The sequence below is a fragment of the Lepidochelys olivacea genome (genome assembly GCF_965140295.1).
Source record: "Lepidochelys olivacea isolate rLepOli2 genome assembly, chromosome: 1".
NCBI lineage: Eukaryota > Metazoa > Chordata > Testudines > Cheloniidae > Lepidochelys > Lepidochelys olivacea.
In genome coordinates, this window is record NC_140411.1 from 124,728,442 (window position 1) to 124,754,576 (window position 26,135).

Consider the following 26,135-nt stretch of genomic DNA (forward strand, 5'->3'; position numbering starts at 1 on the left):
GTACCTTGGGGAAGTTTTGACCTAAGCTGGTAAAGATAAGCTTAGGAGGTTTTTCATGCAGGTCCCCACATCTGTACCCTAGAGTTCAGAGTGGGGGAGGAACCTTGACACCATACCTGAAAGATGCTGTATACATACACCACATTCTTTATTGTCTGTGCCAGGGGTTCTCACAACAAATTTTTGGTGGCCTCAGAGTGTAGCTACCAACTCTTGCTGGTGGCCACTCTGACAATTTTTCCTAAAATACTTAATTAACTTTGGGGAAAACAAATAAATATGCACATATACATGTGCAAATCATTGTAATTTATTTATGTAGGGGTTTTTTTGGAGACTCAAAAATAATGTACAGTTGTCTCTATGCTTTACAGTACCTAAACAGAATAGAAACACAAATAAGGTGCTTTGCATGTCTTTTTTTCTTGTTTCTTTTGCTTTTTTTGGTTGCTTTTTTTTTTTCCCCCAAGACTTACTAGCTACTAAGTCTGCTGTGAAAAGTGATATTAACATATAAATAAGTATCACTTTTCATGGTGCTGAGTCAGCCCCTGCAAGCCTGGGGACAAATTAAGTCCTGAATGGGGAGGTGGGTATGGAGGCAGTGGGGGCCAGGGCGTGATGGGGCACTGGGAGAGGCAGCAGGGGCCAGCAGTGATTGGGGGGGGGGGGTGAGCTCAGGGCTAGAGCCCACCACCACATGGCTGGGGAATGGAACTTGCCATCCACCACCCAGGTCTGAAGCCTGACCTCACTGCCACCAGGAAGGTGGGAAATTCATTGGGTGCCTGCTCCTCCAGCTTTTATATTGGGTGAGGGGAGGAGGGGCAGGGCCCAGCCACTGCTGGGGGCCCTGAAGGAGAGGTTGCTGCTTCCCCCTCCCCCGCCAATCATCTTCCAGGAGGCTGTGGCTGCAAGAAAAGCCCCTGGTTGCTGCATGTGGCCATGGTGGCTGTGTTTGAGAAACACTGGACTCTATGCAAATATATCCCAGGTATGATGATATTGCTTTTACTGTTTGTGTTGCCTCTTCTGATCTCTGTTTCTATGATTTTGTGTCATCTGTTGATCAATGTTTTGCACGCCAATTTTTCATGTATGGTACTGGGTTAAAAGAATTAATTGAAGGTCCAAGCAAGCTAATGAATATCAACACTGCAAGCCAAAGCATTTTGACACTGTTGCACAACGGGGGGCAGATACTGTTCATTGGGCTGAACCCTCTTTCTGTGTCAGCTGACATGGGATTTGTTTCAATAGCAAAGACCAGAGGTTTGAGTTCCCCATGAACATCTTTGTCTTCACTGTTGATATAGTCACAAAAGCATTCAGATGTAACTTTTCACATACTGTTATTTCTTCAACTTCCTCTTGCTCTCATGCCAAGGACTCTCTATATCTAGGGGCCACTTACCCAGACCTAAGAGTTGTATCTGATCAATCAGCATTGAAGTTGGAGACATTCTGTTGATTATGCCTCACAGGAAGGATACAGCAATTCCAGGCAACAGTGGTAAACAGAGATAAGGTTGTCGCCTAAGCTTTGGAGAAACTGTTGCTGATTGATTGCTGATTGTTTGTTTATGGATGGATGCACTCTTCAACAGTGGTACTGACTTGAAAACCTGATCAGCAACAGCTGATATATGTGGGGAGCATCTTGTTTCATCTTCTTGATTGCCCAAACCATCCTGTTGATGTCACTTTATCTCAAGCATATCAGATTATCATTTTTTAAGGTCTTCTGACACTTTAGTTAACTCCTCTAGAGCATCCATCAAAAGTCCAAATTTGGGTCTTGGCATTGTAGGACTGATCTTCAGATGCACATGTGAGATTCTTGTGAACAGCTGAATAATTTTACCACATGGCTTATACTGCTTTAAAACTAGAAGCCCATCAACATAACAGAATTTTTTGGATCGTGTTACATTGTACACCAAGTTTTAAGGCACAAGCAAGTTTCTGTTGGTTTTTGGGAAATCAAACAAACTGAGTGTACCTTATCCATGAAAACCTTGAAGTGATTTATTTTTCCAACCTCCTCAAGGGTGATATCCCCAACAAAGCTTTCGTGAGAAAGCTTATGCTCAAATAAATTTGTTGGTCTCTAAGGTGCCACAAGTACGCCTTTTCTTTTTGCGGATACAGACTAACATGGCTGCTACTCTGAAACCTTGGTAAAAACTAGTCAGCACTCCACTTTTTATCCTCACCAGAATGCTAGCACAGTCACTGAATACACCAATAAAGTTCTTAATCAAATATTCATTGCAGAAAGCCTGTTTTGCTAAACAAGCTTTGACCTCTAACAATCATCTCTGCATCACTTCCTTCTAATTAAATTAAGTCAAGAAAAAACTGAACAGCCTTGGAATGAATAACTGAAATCAGGGTTGATTGTCTATATATGTACAAAGCTACTATTGTTGATTTGTCTATGAATACAGAAATTTTGGCTACTGAAGCAATAACTTCATCACAAAGATTTTTTTTTTCTCATTTCCTGTCCAATAAGGTCTGTGATTTCACTGGCTGATGACTCAGCATGCAAAATAACACCTATATCTAAAACACTGCTTCACTGCCAATCAGTCAAACCAGAAAGATCATTCAATTGCCATTTTTTCCCACAAAAAAGTAAACACTCGCTGTACATTTGCACAGTTGTCTTTTTTTGTTTGGCAACAACATTCTCCTGAATATTTTTCTTTATATCATCTACAAACCAAGCAGTTACAGAGTGTATCACAATTGTCGCATGTTCAAATATTTTCTTCCTCAGTGAGGAGTGCTGTAATTTTTTTTGTGGCACCATAAAATCCAGCACTATAGGTACTCCACTCCTTTGTGTGAGAAACTCCTTGTCTTGTGCTTGCTCCTAAGTGTTTAACTTCTTGGGAACACAGTTTCCCAGTAGAAAGAAGCAGCCACAGATTAGCCTTTACAGAGTAAGTGGCCTGCTTCTTGTTCCAGGAAGAAGGAAATTCTGTTTTTTGTAGTGATAAGAGTTCATGTGCATCTAAATATAAATCCATTCCACATTTCCTTCTTCTGTTGGTTTATTGGAATGCAAATGAGGCAGGCTGAAAGTTGGTGAAGGCGGTGAGGCCGTGGCCAAAGCTGCAGATGCGAAGATGACGTTGCAGATAATAGTTCTGGTGATGCCAAATAAAATGGGGATGATGTCACCACTGACGCTTCCAAGCCGAGCAAGAATTCACATTATTTTTTGTTCAAAATCTGTGACGAGACAAATTGAGTAAGTAATGACTCTCAACTCTGGAACTACTTTCAAAATGTTCTCCCTTTTGACTCCCCAGGGCTTTCCCCCTTGCCTCCAACTCCTCCTCCCCCCCTTGTTAACACGTATTTCTGAACTTCTAGTAGTGGTCTTTCATCTTGATCCAACAAACTGTTTGAGAATAAGCTGTTAAGAGGAAAATTTACACTGAATAAAAAAACTGACCAAAATCAAAAGATGGTTTCTACCACCTAAAAATATCAAACTTAGCTTTGAAGATCACTTTTCAGTATCTTGTAAGCAACAGACAAAATATGACAAAATCCCTGTGTTTTTTATCATTCATAATGTCTCCTTTGCCCACAGAAACAAAATATTGATGGCTCATGCACGGTTGGAGGTAGGGGATGTGTGTCTGAATGGGGGAGAGAGAGGAGCATGTTTCTGATTAAAGGAGGTAGGCTAACTGTGTGCTGGAGGGAGGTGGGTAGAATGTGTGTAAGTTGTGGATGCATGTGTTAATGGGGGTTGTGAATGGATGGAAGCATGTTTGGGGAGGTGTGGCAGGTAGGGTGAACTGGGGATATGGTGACGTGAGAATGTTTGTAAGGGCAACAAAAATGATTAGGGGTCTGGAACACATGACTTATGAGGAGAGGCTGAGGGAACTGGGATTGTTTAGTCTGCAGAAGAGAAGAATGAGGGGGGATTTGATAGCTGCTTTCAACTACCTGAGAGGTGGTTCCAGAGAGGATGGTTCTAGACTATTCTCAGTGGTAGAAGAGGACAGGACAAGGAGTAATGGTCTCAAGTTGCAGTGGGGGAGGTTTAGGTTGGATATTAGGAAAAACTTTTTCACTAGGAGGGTGGTGAAACACTGGAATGCGTTACCTAGGGAGGTGGTAGAATCTCCTTCCTTAGAAGTTTTTAAGGTCAGGCTTGACAAAGCCCTGGCTGGGATGATTTAATTGGGGATTGGTCCTGCTTTGAGCAGGGGGTGGACTACATGACCTCCTGAGGTCCCTTCCAACCCTGATATTCTATGATTCTATGGATGGGCATTACTCTGGTGAGGGGGTACAGTGGGTGTGCGTCTGATGGAGAGGGTATTGGGGGGGGGGGTTATCTCTTATGGAGATGTATGACATACTGGGGTGCCAGCCATCCAGACCAGTGAGAGGCTGTCACCCCTGTCCTGCAACCTTGCATGCCTTACAATGCCTTTTTGCAGTAGCTCCCACCTGAGCTGCTCACAAACAGCTTTCCAGCATGCAAGCCACACCCTGCGTGTCTGTGTGTAACCACAGCCTGACAGACTTACTTGGGTTACACTCTGGCTTTTACTAGCCTTGGTTATATTGCAGGGTGCCCCCAAAACACTCCAAGACCCAGATTTCCCCCCAGATATGTATGTCTTGTGCTGACCAGTTCTCTCCCGGACAGTCCAAATATATGGTTAGTTATTCCTTTAAGGGAATAATATTCAGCGGCTTATTACCTTAAATAGATTTATCTGGACACTTTTAACTTAAATACAGTGGATTAGATAAAACAAGTTTATTAACTACAAAGAGAGATTTTAAATGAACACACACAATGAGGCATAAGAGTCAGAAATGGCTACAAGAAAAAAAGATTAAATGCTTTCTAATGCTTAACTTAAACTATTCAGATTTAAAGCAAAGTTTCTAACCACATGCTTCCAATAGTATTACTAACCAAATTCTTCAGATCTGGACTCTTTCTCCAGAGTTCAGTGGCTGCTTATTTTGCCTTCTCAGGTGCAAAGAGTGAGATGAACAGGGAGAGAGAAGAAGGGTCTCTTGGGGTTCTTACCCCTCCTTTTTATTGTTTCAGTTCCCCTCTTGAAAAACATTTCTGTCCGAGAACAAGGAGACAAAGAGTCTGTGTGGAAGGATGTTCCCTGATGGGTTTTTTCACATGCAGGTTTCCTTTTGTTTCCTCCCTTTCCCCTTTATGCTTGATGACTCTATTTGCTTAAATTCAAATTAAGGCAAACACCTACTCCTTTGTTCTGGACAGGTCTGTTTGACCAGCTTGGTGCTATGTGAGTCTGAACATGTATTTTTAACATCATACAAGGGGAAATTTATAATTTATATCATAATGGTGCTGCACACATTACTGATCAACAAGTTATGAGTTTTCAAATGACACCTCCCAAGGCATACCTTGTACAAAGATTATTACAATAGTGTGTAGGGTGTTGTGATGGGGTGTACAAGCCCTGCACTGGTTCAGCAGGCGTTAATCACACTCTGGGAGCCTAAGAGGCCATGCTCCCTTGTCTCTGCTGGACATGCTCCAGCTGGGACCCATATATAAAAAGAGCAACTCACTTCAGTCTTTCTGCTGTCTGAGGCGTGAAGCTCATTTCACTGTAGTGGAGTCTGTGCATAGTTAGCATTTAAAGAAAAGTCAAGGGACATTACTTCAAGGGCTCCTTTCTGCACCCATTACTCCTTTTCAATAGCATATGCTCCCACAAACTCCCTATTGAACTTAATATCCATTGTGCCTATACACCATCCTCCCCCCATAGCTTAAAAGGTGCCATGCAGCCTACCTGGGTCACTCACAAACAGCATTCCAGCATACAAGTGTTTGTCAGTAACTGCAGCCTGCCAGCTCCAGCTGGATTACATTCTGGCTCTCACCAGCCTTGGTTATACTGCAGGGTGACCCCCAACAAACCCCCAGTCTTAGATTTCCCCCCAGAAATGTGTGTCCTGTACTGCCCAGCCCTCTCTTGGACAGTACAGATTATATAAAGTCTATTATTTCTTTAATGGAAAAGATATGCAGACAACTTGTCACCCCAAATGGAGTTTTCCTCACACTTCAATTTACACACTGGATAAAACAAGTTTATTATTTGCAAAGAGAGATTTTGAGTATAGATAAGGCAAAAAAGTCAGAAATGATTACAAGAAAAATAAAGATAAAATGCAACTGGAGTCTAACTTAACTTTGCTTTGAATTTAATGCTTTGTTTTCTCGCCACGTGCTTTCAGCGGTCTTACTGACCAAACTTTTTAGGTCAGGACTACTTCTCCAGTCCAATGGCTACTTATTTTGTCCCTTCAGGTGTAGTGAATTGATGGGCAGAGAGAGGAGGGGGGTGCTGTGAGGTGTGTTTCTCCTTTTTTATAACTTCAGTTGCCCTCTTGAAAAAACATTTCCAGATGGGTATCAGGAGACAAAAGGTCTACGTGGAAAGATGTACCGTATTGTTTTTTTCTCACCTTTATTTAGGTTCCTTTGTTTCCCTTCCTGCTTAATGATTCTGTTTATTGCTTAAATGCAAATTAAAAAGAGCACACATTTCTTTGGCTGAGACAGACTTGTTTCCCAACCTCAGTTTGGAGCATGTATTAATAACACTATACAGTGGAATCTTGTAACTCCACATACAATATTGCCACCCATTTTATCAGGACCATAGAGACCCGCAAATTATGAGTTCTCAAATGATATCTTAGAAGGCATATTTTGTACAATGATTATTTCAATAGTAGGATGTGAGTACAGGGGTACATTCTGTCACAGGTCCTCTAGTGAGAGCTCCTGGGGTGTGAGCCAAAATCACCTTACTTGCTATGTAACTGCAAGACACTGTCATTATCAAGTACATATTGGGGTGGGCAGAGACAATTAAGAAAAATCAGATGATAGGTCAAAAAATACTATTCAATCTCATGATTTTGCGGGCCAATCTCATGGTTGCAGTGGCCTGACTCATAATTTTCAAACTTGTGGAGTTGGCAATACTGAAATTAGGCACAGGAAGTCCAAAAGAAAAGTTAAGATAGCAAATTATTATTTCTGTGATTTAAGAGAGAATGAATCTCATAAAGAAGGAGAACTTTAAGACAGCTTCTGAAAGCTTATTTCTAGACAGGCTGAAATAATTGTTATAGCATAGTGAAATATAGCTACTAGGTATGCAACCTTATCTGAGAAGAAACTGTCTTGAGACAAAGAGTATTTAAAAATACTTCTTGCAATTTGTGTTTGGTTCTGTCAGATGTAGTTTGCTTCTAAGGTACTTGTTTGTACGTTAGTGTGTCCAGTCTTCTTGTCAAGTAAATAGCTGGTTCTTTATGAACTGTAGCCCAGGTGTGAGAAACACAAAACCTGACCTAGGAAATGTAGTAGCCAAAATAAAACCAGACCTGAGGAAGAAACCTGAAGATTCAGTCCATCATCACTCACAATATTGTGTCTAATAGGACCCAAATACCATGACCAGAGACTTCCAATTAAAGCCAAGGAATGTTAATTAGACATCTAATGCATTGCACAAAATAAAGCCAAATTCAACCTGACAGTCTCAGTCGTGATACTAAAATATATCTGTCATGTTGAAATACATGACACACAAAAGGGGCATTTATTTGCATGGGAAATTTGATCAATACTGATGAATAACATATAAGCCATAGACTATCATAGAATATCAGGGTTGGAAGGGACCCCAGAAGGTCATCTAGTCCAACCCCCTGCTCAAAGCAGGACCAATTCCCAGTTAAATCATCCCAGCCAGGGCTTTGTCAAGCCTGACCTTAAAAACCTCTAAGGAAGGAGATTCTACCACCTCCCTAGGTAACGCATTCCAGTGTTTCACCACCCTCCTAGTGAAAAAGTTTTTCCTAATATCCAATCTAAACCTCCCCCACTGCAACTTGAGACCATTACTCCTCGTTCTGTCATCTGCTACCATTGAGAACAGTCTAGAGCCATCCTCTTTGGAACCCCCTTTCAGGTAGTTGAAAGCAGCTATCAAATCCCCCCTCATTCTTCTCTTCTGCAGACTAAACAATCCCAGCTCCCTCAGCCTCTCCTCATAACTCATGTGTTCCAGTCCCCTAATCATTTTTGTTGCCCTTTGCTGGACTCTCTCCAATTTATCCACATCCTTCTTGAAGTGTGGGGCCCAAAACTGCACACAGTACTCCAGATGAGGCCTCACCAATGTGGAATAGAGGGGAACGATCACGTCCCTCGATCTGCTCGCTATGCCCCTACTTATACATCCCAAAATGCCATTGGCCTTCTTGGCAACAAGGGCACACTGCTGACTCATATCCAGCTTCTCGTCCACTGTCACCCCTAGGTCCTTTTCCGCAGAACTGCTGCCTAGCCATTCGGTCCCTAGTCTGTAGCTGTGCATTGGGTTCTTCCGTCCTAAGTGCAGGACCCTGCACTTATCCTTATTGAACCTCATCAGATTTCTTTTGGCCCAATCCTCCAATTGGTCTAGGTCCTTCTGTATCCTATCCCTCCCCTCCAGCGTATCTACCACTCCTCCCAGTTTAGTATCATCCGCAAATTTGCTGAGAGTGCAATCCACACCATCCTCCAGATCATTTATGAAGATATTGAACAAAACCGGCCCCAGGACCGACCCTTGGGGCACTCCACTTGATACCGGCTGCCAACTAGACATGGAGCCATTGATCACTACCCGTTGAGCCCGACAATCTAGCCAGCTTTCTACCCACCTTATAGTGCATTCATCCAGCCCATACTTCCTTAACTTGCTGACAAGAATACTGTGGGAGACCGTGTCAAAAGTTTTGCTAAAGTCAAGAAACATCAACAACATCAACAACATTATAGGGAGAGTGATTTTCTATGTAGTTTTCCCTTCCTTTCAAAAAGGTGCAAGACACTGAAAAGTTTTAGGATGAGAAAGCAAATTGAATTTAACACAAAAATAAATGATTCTACACTGCTTACATTAGACTGGATCTGGGTGGAAGTGAGGAAGAGGGTTTATTGGAGCAGGACACATAATTCTGAGACTCCCACTGCATAAGTCAGGCTTCCAGGGTGCACCAATGTGTCATGACACTGGCCTCAAAATTACAGTGTGCAAACAAAACTTTAACATCCTTAATTCTAGTCAACCATTTTATGCCAACCTTCTGTGAAGGAGGAGGGGGACACACTGTCTTTTTTTAACAGGGGAGTAGTGTTCAGATGCTCAGGCCATTAACACCAACCTAAGAGTATAGATGCAGATTTGACTTGATGACAGTGTTGTAGCAGTGGTGGTCCCAGGATATAAAGACACAAGGTGGGTGAGGTAATATTTTATACTGGACCAACTTCGGGTGGTGAAAAAGAACAAATGTTGGAGCTACACAGGGCTCTTCTTTCAGACCCAAAGAGCTTCCTGCAGCTCCAGAGCTGGTCTCCGGCACCAACAGAAGCGGGTCCAGTACACCGCTACGTCATGAGGTTTGGCGGCGGCACCGCACCATGACGTCGCGACGCTGCGCCACATTCCAGCGCTGTGTGACGCCATGACATGACCATAGGCTGCAAGCATGATGTCATAATGCTACTCCGCTGTGGGGCCGCGGCGCAGTGCGGCGCCAGGGTCCTAGCGCGTTTGCGGACCGGACGTGCGGGCCGCCGCCTCAGGGAGAGCGGCTACCAGGGGGCAGCTCCCCTCCCTGGCCGCCTCGGGCCGCGGGGGAAGGGAGGTGGCGTAAGGCGCGGCAGCCACTGCGGCGTCTCGGCTGCCAGAGGCCCCTGAGCTCCGCCCCGCGGCCGCGGTGGCCGGGGGTGGGGCCTGTGCGGCTCGGGGCGGGACCCGCAGAGCGGCGGCCGGTTGCGGGCCGGCGGGAGGGACGCGAGCGCTGCGGTGCTGCCGGGCATGAGGATGCCGGTGGGTGCAGCCGCGGGGGCGGAAGGGGCCGCGCAGAGCCCCGGCCCCGCCGCCGTCTCCCTGGGCTTGAGCGTGGCCGTGGTCTCCAGCCTGGTGAACGGTTCCACCTTCGTGCTGCAGAAGAAAGGGATCGTGAGGGCGAGAGGACGAGGTACGGGGGCTGCGGCGCCGCCAGGCACCCCCCTGATCTCCCCCCCCCCCCCGGAAAAAGCCAGCCCCCGCCTTAACGTTTTGCATTCCCACCCCCTCCCCGGATGTCTCCCTCACAGCCCGGGGAGACGGTCAGCCCCTGCCCGGCTGGTAGCCACCCCCCTGCAGACGGGGTAGCCCCTGCGGCCCACGGGGTAGCCCTTGCAACCTCATGCATTTCCTCCTTCTAGAGCGTCTCCCGCCGCCAGAGTCAGCCTTTGCCCCCCCCACCCCCGGCCTTTTCTGCTCCCTCCCTCCAGATAACCTGTGGGGGGAGGCTCTCAGCCCCTTCAAACAGCTTGTGGGGCGGGTTGAGGTGCTCGGTGCATTTGGGGGACGCTCCGCTCTGTCTCATGCTGCCGCACTGCTTTAGAGCGGAGAGCAAGACGGTTTCAGCCGGTGTGGCTACTGCAGAACAGATCTGGCCTCCCTGTTACTTAAACTCTTCACCATAGTCCTTGACCTTCATGTTCTTTCCTTTCAACCTTCCCTCCCATTTTCCTTGTCTCTGCACTCATCTTAATCTGATTGCTCCAAGGAATCAGTAAGAAACTTTAAAAAAAGGAAATCAGCTGGAGCGCCAGTCCTATGATCTGAGTTATTGCTGGCCACTGGCTAAAGAGAGAAAGGAAAGGGCCCAGTGGATCTGCTGAGTAGTTTGGCTATACTATACCTACAGAATGATCGTAAAATCATGGGAATGGTGTGGGAGAGGAAGAAAACAGCCTTCTATCCAGATAGAGAAGTTTGGGTTCTTTTCTAGTCTGTCAAAAACAAATCTGTGGACTCTAGTTAAGTTCTGTTGTTACATGCAGTGTAGCTGTAGTCCTGTTGCTTTTTGGATATTAGAAGGACAAGATGGGCGAGGTACTATCTTTTACTGAACCAATTTCTGTTAGTGAGAGAAACAAGTTTTTGAGCCCTATAAAGCTCTTCTTGAGGTCTGGAAAGGTACTCCTATGGCTAAATGCAAGTGGAACAGATTGTTTAGCATAGGTAGTTAACACATGTTTTAAAGGAGAGTGGACCCTTAACACCTCTGCAGTCATAAGAAAAAAAGAGGGGTTTAGTGGGTTACAGACTTTTGTAACAAGCCATAAATCCAGTGTGTCTATTCAGTCTGTGATTTTTAGTGTCTTAGAAGAGTTTTGAATTTAAGCTCCCAGGCTCATCTTTTGAATGTGTTGTGTAGGTTTCCTTTGGTGATGAAGACTGATAGGTCTGACATAGAGTGATTGCTTTGTGCAGACATAACTCCACGGCTGCAATGATCAACATTACCCAACAACGCACCTTTGAAGAACCATGGTATATCACAACATGGTATAGTTCATCCTATGCACTAAATGCCGTAATAACTATGTTGGTGAAACCAGACAATCCCTATGCTCTCAAATGAATTTACACAGGAAAATGATAAACAAAAACACCCTATGACCTTAGGATGAACACTTTTCACAAAAAGAAAAGGAGTACTTGTGGCACCTTAAAGACTAACCAATTTATTTGAGCAAATAAAGTCTCTAAGGTGCCACAAGTACTCCTTTTCTTTTTGCGAATACAGACTAACACGGTTGTTACTCTGAAACTTTTCACAAAGCAATTGCTCTATAACTGACCTGTTGGTCCTCATGGACTCTATCTTGAATGGTCCCTTAGAATATGTGCTGATTACTTATGCTAAACAGTCCATTCCACCATATTTAGCTGTGCTGCTCTGGGAGTACATTTCCCAGACCTGAAGAAGAGTTCTGTGTGGCTCAAAAGCTTGTCTCTTTCAATAAAACATATTACAGTACCTCACCCACCTTTTGACTCTAGATAGGGGAAGAAATATAAACCCCCAGCCTTTTACTGAAAGTAATTTGGGAACCCATCGCTCTCTGTCAGGACTTTAACTGTCACCTGGACATTAAATTACTGAGGTTTTTCACCCAACTTGTAGCCATCCTATATCAGCTATTCAAAGCATAAAGCACCAGCAAGGGCTTTCATGCTCTTCCTTTAGGAGCAATTAGGGTGGATGGAGAAGGTACTCTACATGGAAAAAATCCATGCAGTTAGGGAACTGACATTCTTTATTTGAATCTGCTTCCAGTCCTGTTACGAAATTTATTCAGTCCTGCTGCCTGAGCAATTGTAAAATACAGCCCGTGAAACTTCTCTGATTGTGGATAGTCACATGATGAGTTGGTTTCAATGTTCACCCATAAAGTTAAAATATTTTTATATCAGAGGTCAATGGTTGGAGTGAATAGCAAGAAATAAATAACAAAATCCAGATGTGAAGTCAAACTGAAACAGTCAAGAGGAGTTAGGCATAGTCATCAATGTACTTCTACTTTGTGAAATACTGCAGCACCACTGATCATCTGATTTAAAAACAAATATTTATTTTGCAATATTTCATGTACGTTTGATAAGAGAATTCTGTTACTAGCTAGAGAAAGATGTAAAAACTCTTTCCATAAAGTTGTACCAATGCATCTCCATTTTGTTCTTTCATAGATTCCAAGACCAGAAGGGACCATGTGATCATCTAGTCTGACCTTCTGTATAACACAGGCCAGAAAATGTCCCTAAAATAATTCCTACAGCAGATCTTTTAGAAAACATCCCATCTAGAATTAAAAATTGTCACTAAGGGAGAACCCACCGGGACCCTTGATACATTGTTCTAATGGTTAATTACTCTCACCATTAAAATTTATGCCTTATTTCCAGTCTTAATTTGTCTAGTTTCAACTTCCAGCTAACTTTATTTGTACCCCCTCTTTGTTCTGGTTCTCTCATAAGGACACATAACCACATAATTCAGCATAATTGCAATCTTGTTTTATGGAGAAATGCCCACCAAGTATTATAAAACCACCAAACGTTTTTCTTTATTATATAACTGTAAGCCTTAATGTGGAGTTGGATTCCTAAGGTAAAAATGTAGAGCAATAGCTCACTGTGCTGCCCACTTAAATGTTTCTGACAAATCAACATGATTGTTACAAATTCACAATTTGTCATTTTTTGTGTGTTCTGAAGTCAGTTTTCTAAAGCATGATACTATTTTGCTAACAGAGTTTTCGTGCTTTGAGTTTATCTGTGACAAATAGCAAAATTTGTCTTTTTTTCCCCCCCTAAATCCTTGCTTTGGAATGATTTCAAGAGGAAACTCAGACTCTGTGTTGCACTGTAATCAGTTACATGTTTCTTGCAGCAGTCATTCTTTTTGTATTTGTATATATATGTAGGGAGCTCTTGTGGAATCTCTATTGAAATTACCAGAACATGTTAGATATGACCTCCAGAATTTTTTTATATTACTGGTCTAGGATCAGCTCACATTTCAAGATCATGCTGTGTCTAATGTGTTCGTGATGGACTCTTTCATGCATAACAAACAACTTTCAACTGCATTACTACCAGCTGACAGCATGATCCAACAAGTTTATTTTGCATTTTCCACAACTGCAGCATTGTGTGACATTTTAAGGCCCTGTACATACTGCTGTTTTTACTCCTGAGGGCATTCTGTGCCAAAAAATCTGCACACAATATTTTAAAATTCTGCAAGTTTTATTTGTCAATAAATAAATGCAGAGGCTCCAGCGTGGCAGTGGGGAGCACAGGCTATTGGCTGTACGAAGGTGGGAGATCACACTGCAGCCTCCTCAACCCCGGGACATGGACTCAGTGGTGAGGCTGCACCCAACCCTGACACAGCACAAGGCCTGGGTATGCCCCAGAAACACCCTGGGGTCCTGCCCCTCTGCACCAGGCACAACAGGTGTGGGGCAGGAAGGCTCAACCAGGCAGGATCCAAGTGTGGAGTGGCTCAGTGGGGGGTGAGAGGATTCTGTGTGGGACAGTCTGCGTGCAGGTAGCTCAGTGGAGGGTCTAGGTGTGGGGGGATCTGGATGCACAGAGGCTTGCGGGGGGGCAGGGTGGTTTCCAGGGGCAGGGGCAATGTGACTGCAGGGGCTTCTAGGTGAAGGTGATTGGAGCTCAGCGAAGGGGCCTGGGTGTGGGGTCTCAGAAGGGGCATCTGGGTGCTGGGGAAGTGGGACTTGGTGGGGTGGGGGTCTGGGTGCGGCTAATTGGGGTCAGTGGTGTGAGGGTCTGGATGTGGGGGGTGCAGGGGGGTGGGGCTTTTCAGGGTGGGGGTTTGAATGCAGGGAGCTCAGTGGGGGTGATCTAGGTGCAGAGTTGGGGATCTGGATGCAGGGGGCTCCAGATGCAGGGATTGAGATTCAGGGGGGTGGGGTTCGCGTATGGAAGGCTAGGGGGAATATGGGCAAATGGGGTGAGACTTGGCAGGGATGTCTGGGTATGGGAGGTCCAGCTGCACGGGGGTTGGGCGGTTGGGGGAGCAGCTCCCTGTACAGTGACCCCTTCCCTGTAGCTGAGGAGCAATGGGGGCAGGAAGCAGGGGAGGATGCTGAGCTTCCTGCAGCTGGGGTAGGTTTCTGGGGTGGGTCTGACACATCCCCAGCCACTCCTTGCTGGGGAGGAAGAAGTCGCACCCTCTCCTGCCTCTAGCCCAGCTGGGACTAGCAGCTGATCCCGGCTCAGGGTAGGAGCCACTGGCTGGGGTATCCCCAGCCCTGCGGTGATTTACCTCTTCGCTGGCTGCTCTGGGTGCCTGAAACATTGTACTTGCGCTGCTAGGAAGTGGTGTCTGACTGCTCTGCAGCTTCTCTGTGCTTCTCTGTCAGAAAGTCATTTTTCTGTGAGGAAGCAAAGAAATCTGTGGGGGACATGAATTCTGCACATGCGCAGTGGTGCAGAATTCCCCCAGGAGTATGCTTTGTAAACACACGTTTTTTTCCCCTAAAGAAAGTTGTAATTTTTGTTGGGTTCTTTGTGTTTTGTTTTGTTTGTTTTCATACACAAGTGATATTTATACAACAAAAACATTTCGGGAGTAACTTAGTTACAACACTATTGTCCCCAGCATAAGTAAATCAGATTTCTGTTTTGCTGTGTAGCTGGGACCTAACCATGGGATCTAACCGTTTCAAGAATTATGCTAAAGTCTTGAACTGTCAAATTCACATAATTTAACTTTTTTCAGTGTTGGTAGTTGAATGTCTAATATGTAAAATAACGTTAATGTCACAAAATATATAGAAAAGTTACTTGTATCTCCATTATGTTTTTTCTTGGCAAAATCTGAGTGCCAAGCTACTGAGGACAGCATTTCCTAATTGCTGTATACAAGAGGGAGCTACAAAAGCCCAGCAAAATTAAGTTGTGAAAATATGAGATGTGGAATCCTAAAAGATACTACTAGGCCAGTGTTTTCTCCATTTTAATATATTGGGCCAGTATAGCTTGAATGTGGAAGTCAGAACTAACACAGGGCATGATCCAAAGCTCACTGGTGTCTTTCCACTGATTTCAGAAGGCTTTGCATTAGGTCCATAATTGACAGCCTGGTACTTAACTTGCCTCTTCAAGCTTTTGCTACACTAGTGAATTGAATCAGTGAGATAGTATCAGATTGTGCTTGGAGAGGAAACAGCAGTAGGGGGACAAATATTTTGTGAAGTTAGTTTACCAGTGATGATATTTTGTGTAATTTGTACAACTATTGAGACATTTTTATTTTATTTGCAATAACAGAAATGTAATCTGATAAATTAGACACCCACTCAAAAGCTGATCATATTGCTTACTGTCATAATTTTTTCTCCCATTTCAATTCTGATGTGGTTTTAGCAACCATTATTCAAGGAGTTCCTAGAGTTAAAGGTTATTGCTTTATGCTATTTGGGATTCTGAACTTTCAGCTGATGAGTACAACATTGGTTCGATTTCTAGCAATTCATAAGAGAGCATCTGCTAAAGTAAGAGCAGAACTGAAGTGTCGGCATACGAGCTGGAAATAATAACCAGAATAATGTGATGTTAATGTCTGACACCTTGCAGACTACCGCAGATAAACACAAACGTTACTCTCCTTGAGAGTTTTCCTGGTGTCTAGCCTTGATGGTCTGCATGATATTAGACCTTACATTATTTAGTAGTATTTTCGACAGGCATTCATTTATTTTAACATTGTTTTCTATTTTTTGCTCTGGTCCAGGACTTATTGTAACTCATAATGGACCTTGGACTTTTATAACTTTTTTATATAGATTTTCTTTAGGATTCTCCAATAGGAAAATAAAACTCATGATTTGTAAAATGTGTCCTGAAAAATCATGCCTTTCTTTTAGTCAAGTTTTAAGAATATCACAACTCCCTAGTAAATTCCGCATTAAAAGTCTGAGGTAAAATAGGAGACGAAAAATTCATAACAATTGTCTGATGAAAATCCATAACAATTTCTGATAATATAATGAAAATATACAGTCTCAAAATTGGTAGGCAGCTAAAGAACAGTCTGGAGTTGTCACCCATGTCTTTGAAACGTAACATGTTCACATCCCAGAGAAGGCCTAGATCACGTAGCCACAGGAGACTAAGGGCTTGCCAAAAGTCCACACCCAAACATCTCTGATTTCTCTAAGTGTCTTAAATTTGTCCCAGTCCAAGTGGCTGTAGAAATTATTTTTTATCTCTTAGGCCAGATTTTCTGAAAGATCACACTATCTCCTGGTAATGAGTTTAACATATATGGTGAATAGAATCTTCAGAAACACTTGTGGATATTTCAAGGCTTCCTTTTATATAGGATGAGGATATTTTGTAAGCATTTGAAATTGAATTTCTAATGATCAGATGCATTGAGAAAGTGTACCAGGATTAGTTAGGCTAGATTGGAGCTACCATCATAGCTTTTTTTCTAATGTCCTTACAACTGTGTGCGAATGTGTGTGAAAATGATTTCTTAGCTTAGCTTTAATGTTGCTCTTTTATATTTTTTCCAGTAGAACTCATCCACTCTTTTCCCATGTTGCCTTTTCCAGGTACTTCATATTTAACAGATATAGTATGGTGGTCTGGTACTATTGCAAGTAAGTATCTTATGTTGTAAGATAATGTAAAGAATGGAATAGCACAGATGATTGGATTTTAAATAGCCTATTATATATTGTAGCGTTGATTTTAGCACAGCTTATTAGCCTTCACAGAGTTATCTTTCTACCAAAATGTAAGAAGCCTTCGATATGGAAATTATTAGCACTCACACAATAACTGTACCTGTGATACATCCAGGAATTGTGATAGTAAGCTCAATTTTTTTAAAAGGCAGTTAAATAAGGAATTGTAATTTCATACCATAAGGGCTTATTTATTCGAGGTTAAATTTTAGATCAGAAAACCCTTAGCCAACTTTTACATTTTAGTATTTTGTCACTTCTAGCTACAGTACCTTTTTGTCACTCTACTGCAAAAAGTAGGCTGGTGAATCCTTGGGCATTGCTGAGTATGAGATGAATACAGACCTCTGTGACCCTCACTCTCACAAGTAGTCTCGCTGATTACTCTGAATGGATTGGTGATATCAAAAAGATCCAAGAAAAGGTACAGAGTAGCTAGCATGTTCTGTTCTCAGTTCAGTTAGTGGGAAAGATGGCATCCTACCTTTGTACCCTAATCTATAATCTGTTGGGGACTATTAGAATTGCTGTGATAAGGGTTCCTTCAATGTATGTAACTCGCAAATAGTCATTAGACTTTCAGTCGTGTTCCTTGTTTAGCCACAGAGGCCGATTTTCACCCTTGCACAATTCCAGTGGTGCAAAGGAAGTGGAAACCACCAGGTCCCTTGATGAAGATTCTCTCTGTGTGGGGAAGTCTTCTGCAGCAAGTGTAAAGCCAGCAGAGTGGTTCCTCTGTCTCCAGATTACCACCCATGCTGCTTTAATCTGGGTTGGGATGGAATTTGGGAATCTGTAATCAGACCCTGACCTGCTACTCTGCTCTGACCACTGGAAGCTGGGCGCAGTAGCAATTCTGTTCTGTAGTGTTTAAAATGAGCCTGTCTGCTCATTTCTTTTGAGGCCTCCGTTTTGAATATCTGGACAGAAGGAGTGAGAAAAAGAGAGAGGGTTTTCTCAATGTGTCAGCGTAACCCTGATTAAGCCAACTGACTGAGTTTTATGAAGCCAAAATTGCTCAAGAGAATGATCTGTTGGCTACATCCATCAGCTAGCATGTCAAAACTAAGCATCTAGCAGCTTATAAAAGCACCATGGAAAGGGTTAACTAGAACAGTGGCTCTCAACCTTTCCAGACTACTGTACCCCTTTCAGGAATCTGATCTGTCTTCTGTACCCCCAAGTTTTACCTCACTTAAAAATGACTTGCTTACAAACTCAGACCTAAAAATACAAAAGTGTCACAGCTACTATTACTGAAAAATTGCTTACTTTCTCATTTTTACCAGATAATTATAAAATAAATCAATTGGAATATAAATATTGTACTTACATTTCAGTGAATAGTATATAGAGCAGTATAAACAAGTCATTGTATGAAATTTTAGTTTGTACAGATTTTGTTAGTGCTTTTTATGTAGCCTGTTGTAAAACTAGGCAAATATGTAGATGAGTTTATGTACCCCCTGGAATACCTCTGAGTACCCCCCAGGGGTACGTGTACCCCTGGTTGAGAACCACTGAATTAGAATGCTGTGGATTCAGAATTTCAATACAGTCACAAACAGCAAGAGCCAGGTAGAGAACTGTGGAACCCAAAGAAGGGTGGATTCTTTGGAATCTAGTAAATATCCACAATGCCTTGGGGAAACTACAGCAGTTAATATCCTATACATTAGAAATTGGCTGGTTTGGGATTTTGGATGACTAACAAAACCATCAGAGACTCTTATCAGTTTGCCTCCCACAAGGTTTATTTAAATAACTTGGTTCCCTGATACAAAAGAGTGAATTCACTTGCAAGTGACAGTGTTAAATAAGAGCCATTATTTCAATGCAAACATCTAGACCTAGAAAAAACACCACCTGTGGGTTTTTTGGTGGTGGAATCCACAGGATTACTGCAGACTTCAAAGAAGAAGAGCTCAAATACTACTGAGATGGATCCATATAAATAGAAGAATGGATAGTTCTGCAGTGCAAGGCTTTTAACAGCAGGCAAGTGGTAACAGCTATAAAAAGATGCATTTCTGAGTGTTCTCAATAAATGGCACCCTGCTACTGAGAGTTTTCCAAGAAAACACATGTGGTTTTTCAAGATAAGACTGAAAATGTTGCACATGTTCCCAGTGTTTGCAGTGTGAACGTTTCAGAGTGCTTTGCCCGGCAAAAGAAACTTTTTTAAAAATAGCCTTGATGAGACCTCTGTATGTGGTCTGCAAGAAGATGGTCAACCATTTTAAACATTTATTTGAGCATAAGCTTTCGTGAGCTACAGCTCACGAAAGCTTATGCTCAAATAAATGTTAGTCTCTAAGGTGCCACAAGTCCTCCTTTTCTTTTTGCGAATACAGACTAACACGGCTGCTACTCTGAAACCTGTCATTTTAAACGTTATGTTGCCGTTTCCAATGTAAGAAGCAAACTACAAGCAGAAATGAGCCTCCCTACAGTGGCTGTAGTGGGACATAGGGCTTGTCTTCACTATGGGGGTATATCAACCTAAGTTACGCTACTCCAACTGTGTGAATAACGTAGTTGGGTTGACGTAGCTTAGGTCGACTTATTGCAGTGTCTTCATTGTGCTGCGTCGACGGGAGATGCTCTCCAGTCGACTTACCTTACTCTTCTTGGAGAGGTGGAGTACCAGGGTCAAGCGGAGAGCGCTCTGCCATCGATTTAGCGGGTCTTCACTAGATCCACTAAATCGATCCCTGGCAGCACCATAGTGAAGACCAGCCCTCAGTCACAAAGTGCTGCTCCTTGAATCCTATGTAGAAAACTAACAGACTCATCATTTTCTGCTCAGAGGAAGCAAAGGCATTGGCTCAGGCATACTGAAACATAGCCAAGATTATTATTGACTTGAGTTGTTTGAGGAGTTAATTCAACTTAGATTATAAACTCTTTGGGACAGAGACCATCTCTTTATTCTGTATTTGTTCAGTGACTAGGGCTCCTAGGAGCCACTACGATACAAATAGTGAAGAATAATAACTTGAGTAGAACTTCAGAGATATTTATGTATTTTTCTTTGTACCGCTACTAGGCAGGGCCGTCCCTAGCTATTTTGGTGCCCTACGCAGCCCCCCAGGCCTCCATGGGCGGAAGCGGGGAGGACTGTGTGGGGCCCTGCCCCAGGCCTCCGCGGGATGGCGGGGCTGGCCCCAGGACTCGGGGGGGAGTGGGGGGCTGGCTGGCCACTTCCTGCGGGAAGTGGAGTGACCCGGCCCCAGCCTGTTCTGCTCCCCAGGCTCCCAGCCACACCGCCAGCGAGTGCTGGGGGGCGGTTCCCCCCCCCACCCCCAAGCCTGGGAGCCAGGGGAGTGGAGCAGGCTGGGACCGGGTTGCTCCACTTACCATGCCATGAGTGCAGGGTTGGGCCTGGCTGCAATCTTCAGGGAAGTGGGGGTGGGGTGGGGAGAGGCAGGGCTGGGGTGGAGCAGGGGCGGGGGCCTGGGGAAGAGCCGGACCAGGGGCTGGAGCAGCACGCAGCTGCGCAGGGCACCAGGAAATGTGTGCCCCAAATTTCCTGGTGCCCTAAGCAGCTGCGTGCTTTGCGTATGGGTAAGAACGGCCCTGCTACTAGGCCTCTGACAACCCACCTCAGCCATGAAGTCAAGGGATCTGAGCCATGAAAAAGCAAATTTTAATTTGAGCAACTGAGCAGTGGGGAGTCCCAAGGAGGATATGGTGTATCCAGCATACTCTCTCTTCAGTTCAAGGTCTTTTCCTTCAACTCTGAATATCTCCACGCCAGAGCTGCCGTTATGTGCTTGCTGAAAAAACATGCACACAAACGAGAGAGAGCTCAATAAAGATCAGAGCTTAGAGGGACTATAATCCAGTCCTAGCTAAAGACCACATGCAAAAGATCATGACCAACTCTTCGGCTTCACAGATGTGGCTGACTGACTGCTGGCTACCTCACTAGATTCAGTATTACATGCACAGGAAACACCAGTGAATTGAGTCAGCATAATGCTACCATACTCCACATCTTGTAAATTTTTCTTTCCTCAGTGTTCCTGATGAGGTTCCTCGGCTTTACTGAGCTGTGAACTTATTTGGTGAATGAATTAATGTTTGTATAGTGCTTTGCAGATGTAAAGCACTAGTTAAGTATAAAGAAGTAGTATAATGATGATGATATTTGACAGTAGAGTGCAGAAAGCTTTGGTTTCTTAAAATGATTTGATTTTAAGTGCTAATAATGGCCACAGCTTGAAATTCCAGTTTTGTCTAGTATATTGTACTGCACATTCAGTCTTTTTTTGTCTATTATTATTAACTAATATCAAAGCTGTCTTATTGCAAGGACGTGCTGGCCGCCACTTCCCACAGCTCCCATTGGCTGGGAACAGCGAACCACACCCACTGGGAGCTGCAGGCGACAGTGCCTGTGAACTGTCAACATAAACAAAATATCTCATGGCCTGCCAGTGGATTACCCTGATGGGCCGAGTGCCGAAGGTTGCCGACCCCTGATATAGAATATGGGATGCCTAAATTCAGAGCTCCCTACATCAGGAAATTTGAGTGCAACCCATGACAGGGTTTCAAATTCTCAGTCTCTTGACTCTTCCCTACTTAATTATGAAAAATTATTGAAGAGAACATTAATGAGCAGAATTATTGACGATGCTCTCTTGGTGCCTTCTCTTTTGCAAACAGCCTTTATTTAAAAATAATATTTAAAAAATCAGACAGCTGGAAAATTTAGTTTTTGTATAACTGAAAAGTTATGGGCAGAACTAAACAGTTCAATAATGTTCATCTTCCAGTCAGGTCAGTAGTTATGAGCCAGCGTTGAGTAGCTTTTCATTATTCCTATTTACTAAGGGATTTAAAATACTCTTTTGTGGTTCTCTTAACAGTGGCACTTGGTCAAATTGGGAATTTCTTGGCCTACACTGCAGTTCCAACTGTGTTAGTGACTCCTCTAGGAGCTCTTGGCGTTCCATTTGGGTAAGAATTTTATTCATTTATTTGAATGCTGAATTACTTGCTAGTAAAATATAGATTCTAAATAAAATCTGTGACCCATTGGTGTTCCATCAGGAAAACATCATGCTTGTGGATATTAGCTTTCCCTCTAACATTTTAATGAAGTGTAATAAACGTAGTTGGCACGTTCTTTGCCCAGATAGATTAATAGTGTTTAAATGTCAGCTATTATCAACAACTTAAACAGATTACCAAAATTGCACCACATGTTTGTAGTGTTAAATGATCAGTTTTCAGGATGAAGAGAGGTAAATAGTGGTGTCCCCCAGGGGTCTATACTGGGCCCAGTCCTGTTCAACATATTCATAAATGATCTGGAAAAAGGGGTAAACAGTGAGGTGGCAAAATTTGCAGATGATACAAAACTATTCAAGATAGTTAAGTCCCAGGCAGACTGTGAAGAGCTACAAAAGGATCTCTCAAAACCGGGTGACTGGGCAACAAAATGGCAGATGAAATTCTGTGTTGATAAATGCAAAGTAATGCACACTGGAAAACATAATCCCAACTATACATATAAAATGATGGAGACTATATTAGCTGTTACCACTCAAGAAAGAGATCTTGGAATCATTGTGGATTGTTCTCTGAAAACATCAACTCAGTGTGCAGCGGCCATCAAAAAGCGAACAGAATGTTGGGAATCATTAAGAAAGGGATAGATAATAAGACAGATCACGGGCCATGAATTTTTGTTTACTGCCCGTGACCTGTTCGTGACTTTTACTAAAAATACCTGTGACTAAAACTGAGCCTTAATTATGCATCTGAACTGCATTGATCATCTACTTTAGGCTGCAGAATGTTTGGGGTTGGTGTCATGTCTTCCTTTGCCTTGAACACAGAGTTAAACAGTGTCTTTGGTATGTTTGGGCCATTTACTTGTTTGAATCCAGCCTGTTGTGTTAGTGACCAAAAATCATTGCTACCTCTTTACTGCTTGTGGCCCATGTGAAATGGATTGGTAGTCTCCCACCAGATTGCTGTGGGATAGGTGTCTACCTCACAGTTGGCCTGGCCCCCTTGTGCTCTCAGCTAAGAGGTTGAGGATTCAATGAACATAAAGACTGAATTTATTTTCTGCCTTCCTCCCCTGTCTTGGGTCAGGGCTGAAGCATGTAAATGGGCTACATGAAGACTATTTTTGGAAGTAAACAAAAGGCTGGCAAGTAATACCCTAGCTGAGAGATGTGTATTAAGAGATTGAATAATTTAGATTAATTTTAATTTTCTTCCACTTTGTGAAAGGTCCATTTTAGCTTCTTACTTACTGAAAGAAAAACTCAACATTCTCGGCAAGTTGGGATGTCTGCTGAGCTGTGCTGGGTCTGTTGTTCTCATAATTCATTCCCCAAAATCTGAGAGTGTAACGACTCAGGCTGAGCTTGAAGAGAAGCTTACAAATCCAGGTACTTTGTTCTCTTACAAAATTATGATAGCATTGTCTAGGAACGCTTATTTGAAGGGAATAGTTGCTTCCCCAAAGCAGCAACATTAGTGGTATTAAGGCTTCTGCATTCCTAGGTAAATACGGTATAAAGGAGACACACCATCATGGTTTCTATACATGAAGACTACCTCTTCAGTGTAATAGAATTCCCGGAGTGTGTATAAAGGAGAAATTATAGATATATGATTTTTTCAAAAAGGGCCTGGGTGAGTTAGGAGCCTAACTTCCTTTGACTCAGGCACTTCTGAAAATGTACCTTTTGACAGCATCTGTCATGAGGCTATTAATTAAAAAAACTAAGCAGTAAACTGTCCAGAGTTAGAAACTGGCCAGCAACAAATTCAAAGACTCTGATCTTGGGTTGTCTGAGCTTGTAGTTTCCTGTTTCTGCTGCTGTCCAGGAGCCAGCCAGTTATTGGCATAAGTTAGTCTGCTCTAATGTATTCAACTACCTCTGGCCACAAAGCACCATTCTATAAACTGGGGCTCAATGGGGTATAGAAACATGCTGGTTATGCCCCCCTATGCCAAGGGGTTGAGAACATGGGGAACAGTGGTATAGGAGCTACAGTAGCTTCTGCACCACCTAAGGATTCTCCCATGCAGGTGGAATCCTCTATTAGCTGGTTAAACTGATGTTGCAGTTGCTTTGTGACACCAAGGAGGCGCAGAGTAGCCATAGCAAGGGCTAGGATCTGATCTAAAGATGAAATAAAGTTGTCGAGATGGTAACTTCCCAAAAGTGGTGGGTTTTTTGTTAGTGCTTTGAAATAATTCTCCATTTCAGTTTTTCCTTACAATGAAAATCATTGCATATTTGCATGTAAGTCAAGAACTGCAAATACATTTTCTTTTTTTAAGTGATGAAACCAAGTTGGCTGTAAGTTGGACTTGTAACCTATTTTCTAAAATGATGAAGAGCTGTTTCATGTAGTTTCCTCTTAAGGAAAGAATCAAAACTATAATTCCATGAGCTCATTTTAAGGGGTTCTAGACAAAAATTGAATCTTTGTGGGTAAAATCCTTGCACTTCTTGCTGCCAAATAGATTCTATTAGGTCTTAAAGCTATCTTAATGGTGCACATATACATTACTTATGTTTCAAATAGATGTTTGCTTTGGCACACTGAAGGCATGTATGCAGGTGCCAATAAAACATGTTGTGAAGTTCCCTTTCTTTCCTGCTATTCACTGGACTGACTTGCTTTTAAACCGTTCCTGACCTGATAGTTGTTTGGCATACTCTCTGTGCTTCATGTATGCCTAAGCCACTTCAATTTTTCTCTCAGAATAGCTAAATTGGGAACTGTCATAAATATAAAGGGAAGGGTAAACCCCTTTGAAATCCCTCCTGGCCAGGGGAAAGCTCCTCTCACCTGTAAATGGTTAAGAAGCTAAAGGTAACCTCGCTGGCACCTGACCAAAATGACCAATGAGGAGACAAGATACTTTCAAAAGCTGGGAGGAGGGAGAGAAACAAAGGGTCTGTGTCTGTCTGTAGTTGTCTTTGCCGGGGATAGACCAGGAATGGAGTCTTAGAACTTTTAGTAAGTAATCTAGCTAGGTATGTGTTAGATTATGATTTCTTTAAATGGCTGAGAAAAGAATTGTGCTGAATAGAATAACTATTTCTGTCTGTGTATCTTTTTTGTAACTTAAGGTTTTGCCTAGAGGGATTCTCTATGTTTTGAATCTAATTACCCTGTAAGATATCTACCATCCTGATTTTACAGGGGGGATTTCTTTATTTCTGTTTACTTCTATTTTTTATTAAAAGTCTTCTTGTAAAAAACTGAATGCTTTTTCATTGTTCTCAGATCCAAGGGTTTGGGTCTGTGGTCACCTATGCAAATTGGTGAGGCTTTTTATCCAACATTTCCCAGGAAAGGGGGGGGTGCAAGTGTTGGGAGGATTGTTCATTGTTCTTAAGATCCAAGGGTCTGGGTCTGTAGTCACCTAGGCAAATTGGTGAGGCTTTTTTACTAAACCTTGTCCAGGAAGTGGGGTGCAAGGTTTTGGGAAGTATTTTGGGGGGAAGGACGCGTCCAAACAGCTCTTCCCCAGTAACCAGTATTAGTTTGGTGGTGGTAGCGGCCAGTCCAAGGACAACGGGGGGAATATTTTGTACCTTGGGGAAGTTTTGACCTAAGCTGGTAAAGATAAGCTTAGGAGGTTTTTTCATGCAGGTCCCCACATCTGTACCCTAGAGTTCAGAGTGGGGGAGGAACCTTGACAGGAACTATTTAATATTTTCAGTTTCACTGAAACTCAAACCTAAACTGTACCTAAAAGTGTTAGTAAAGGAAATATTGTTGCATGTTTAATAGTCCAACCAGACCAAAATTAACTATTGAAGTGTGTCCTGTTCATCCCATTGACTTTAATGAGACTTAAGTATGTGCTTAGGTACTTTGGTCATAGTGATGAATGTGGTTATATCACAACCATTCTTCATAGGGGACTTTAATAGGAATATAATGTCAACTTTAAAAAAAACTTTAA

At 42.9% G+C, this 26,135-nt stretch overlaps 1 protein-coding gene across 4 annotated transcripts in view; it reads left to right on the top strand.

Moving 5' to 3' along the window:
• Positions 1–954: 954 nt before the first annotated feature.
• The window catches only part of NIPA1 (NIPA magnesium transporter 1), a 31,630-nt gene continuing 6,449 nt past the window's right edge, over positions 955–26,135 (top strand). The window contains exons 1-5 of one of the 4 annotated variants that reach the window (XM_084623612.1): positions 9,955–10,095; positions 12,642–13,823; positions 17,042–17,089; positions 22,054–22,144; positions 23,432–23,592. In XM_084623612.1, coding sequence (XP_084479738.1) covers position 17,089; positions 22,054–22,144; positions 23,432–23,592 — 253 coding nt within the window. In that variant the 5' untranslated portion in view covers positions 9,955–10,095; positions 12,642–13,823; positions 17,042–17,088. Of the gene's footprint in view, positions 995–9,327; positions 9,348–9,578; positions 10,096–12,641; positions 13,824–17,041; positions 17,090–22,053; positions 22,145–23,431; positions 23,593–26,135 lie in introns of those variants that run through there. The other 3 variants (XM_084623613.1, XM_084623614.1, XM_084623611.1) reach the window with 3 other exon arrangements.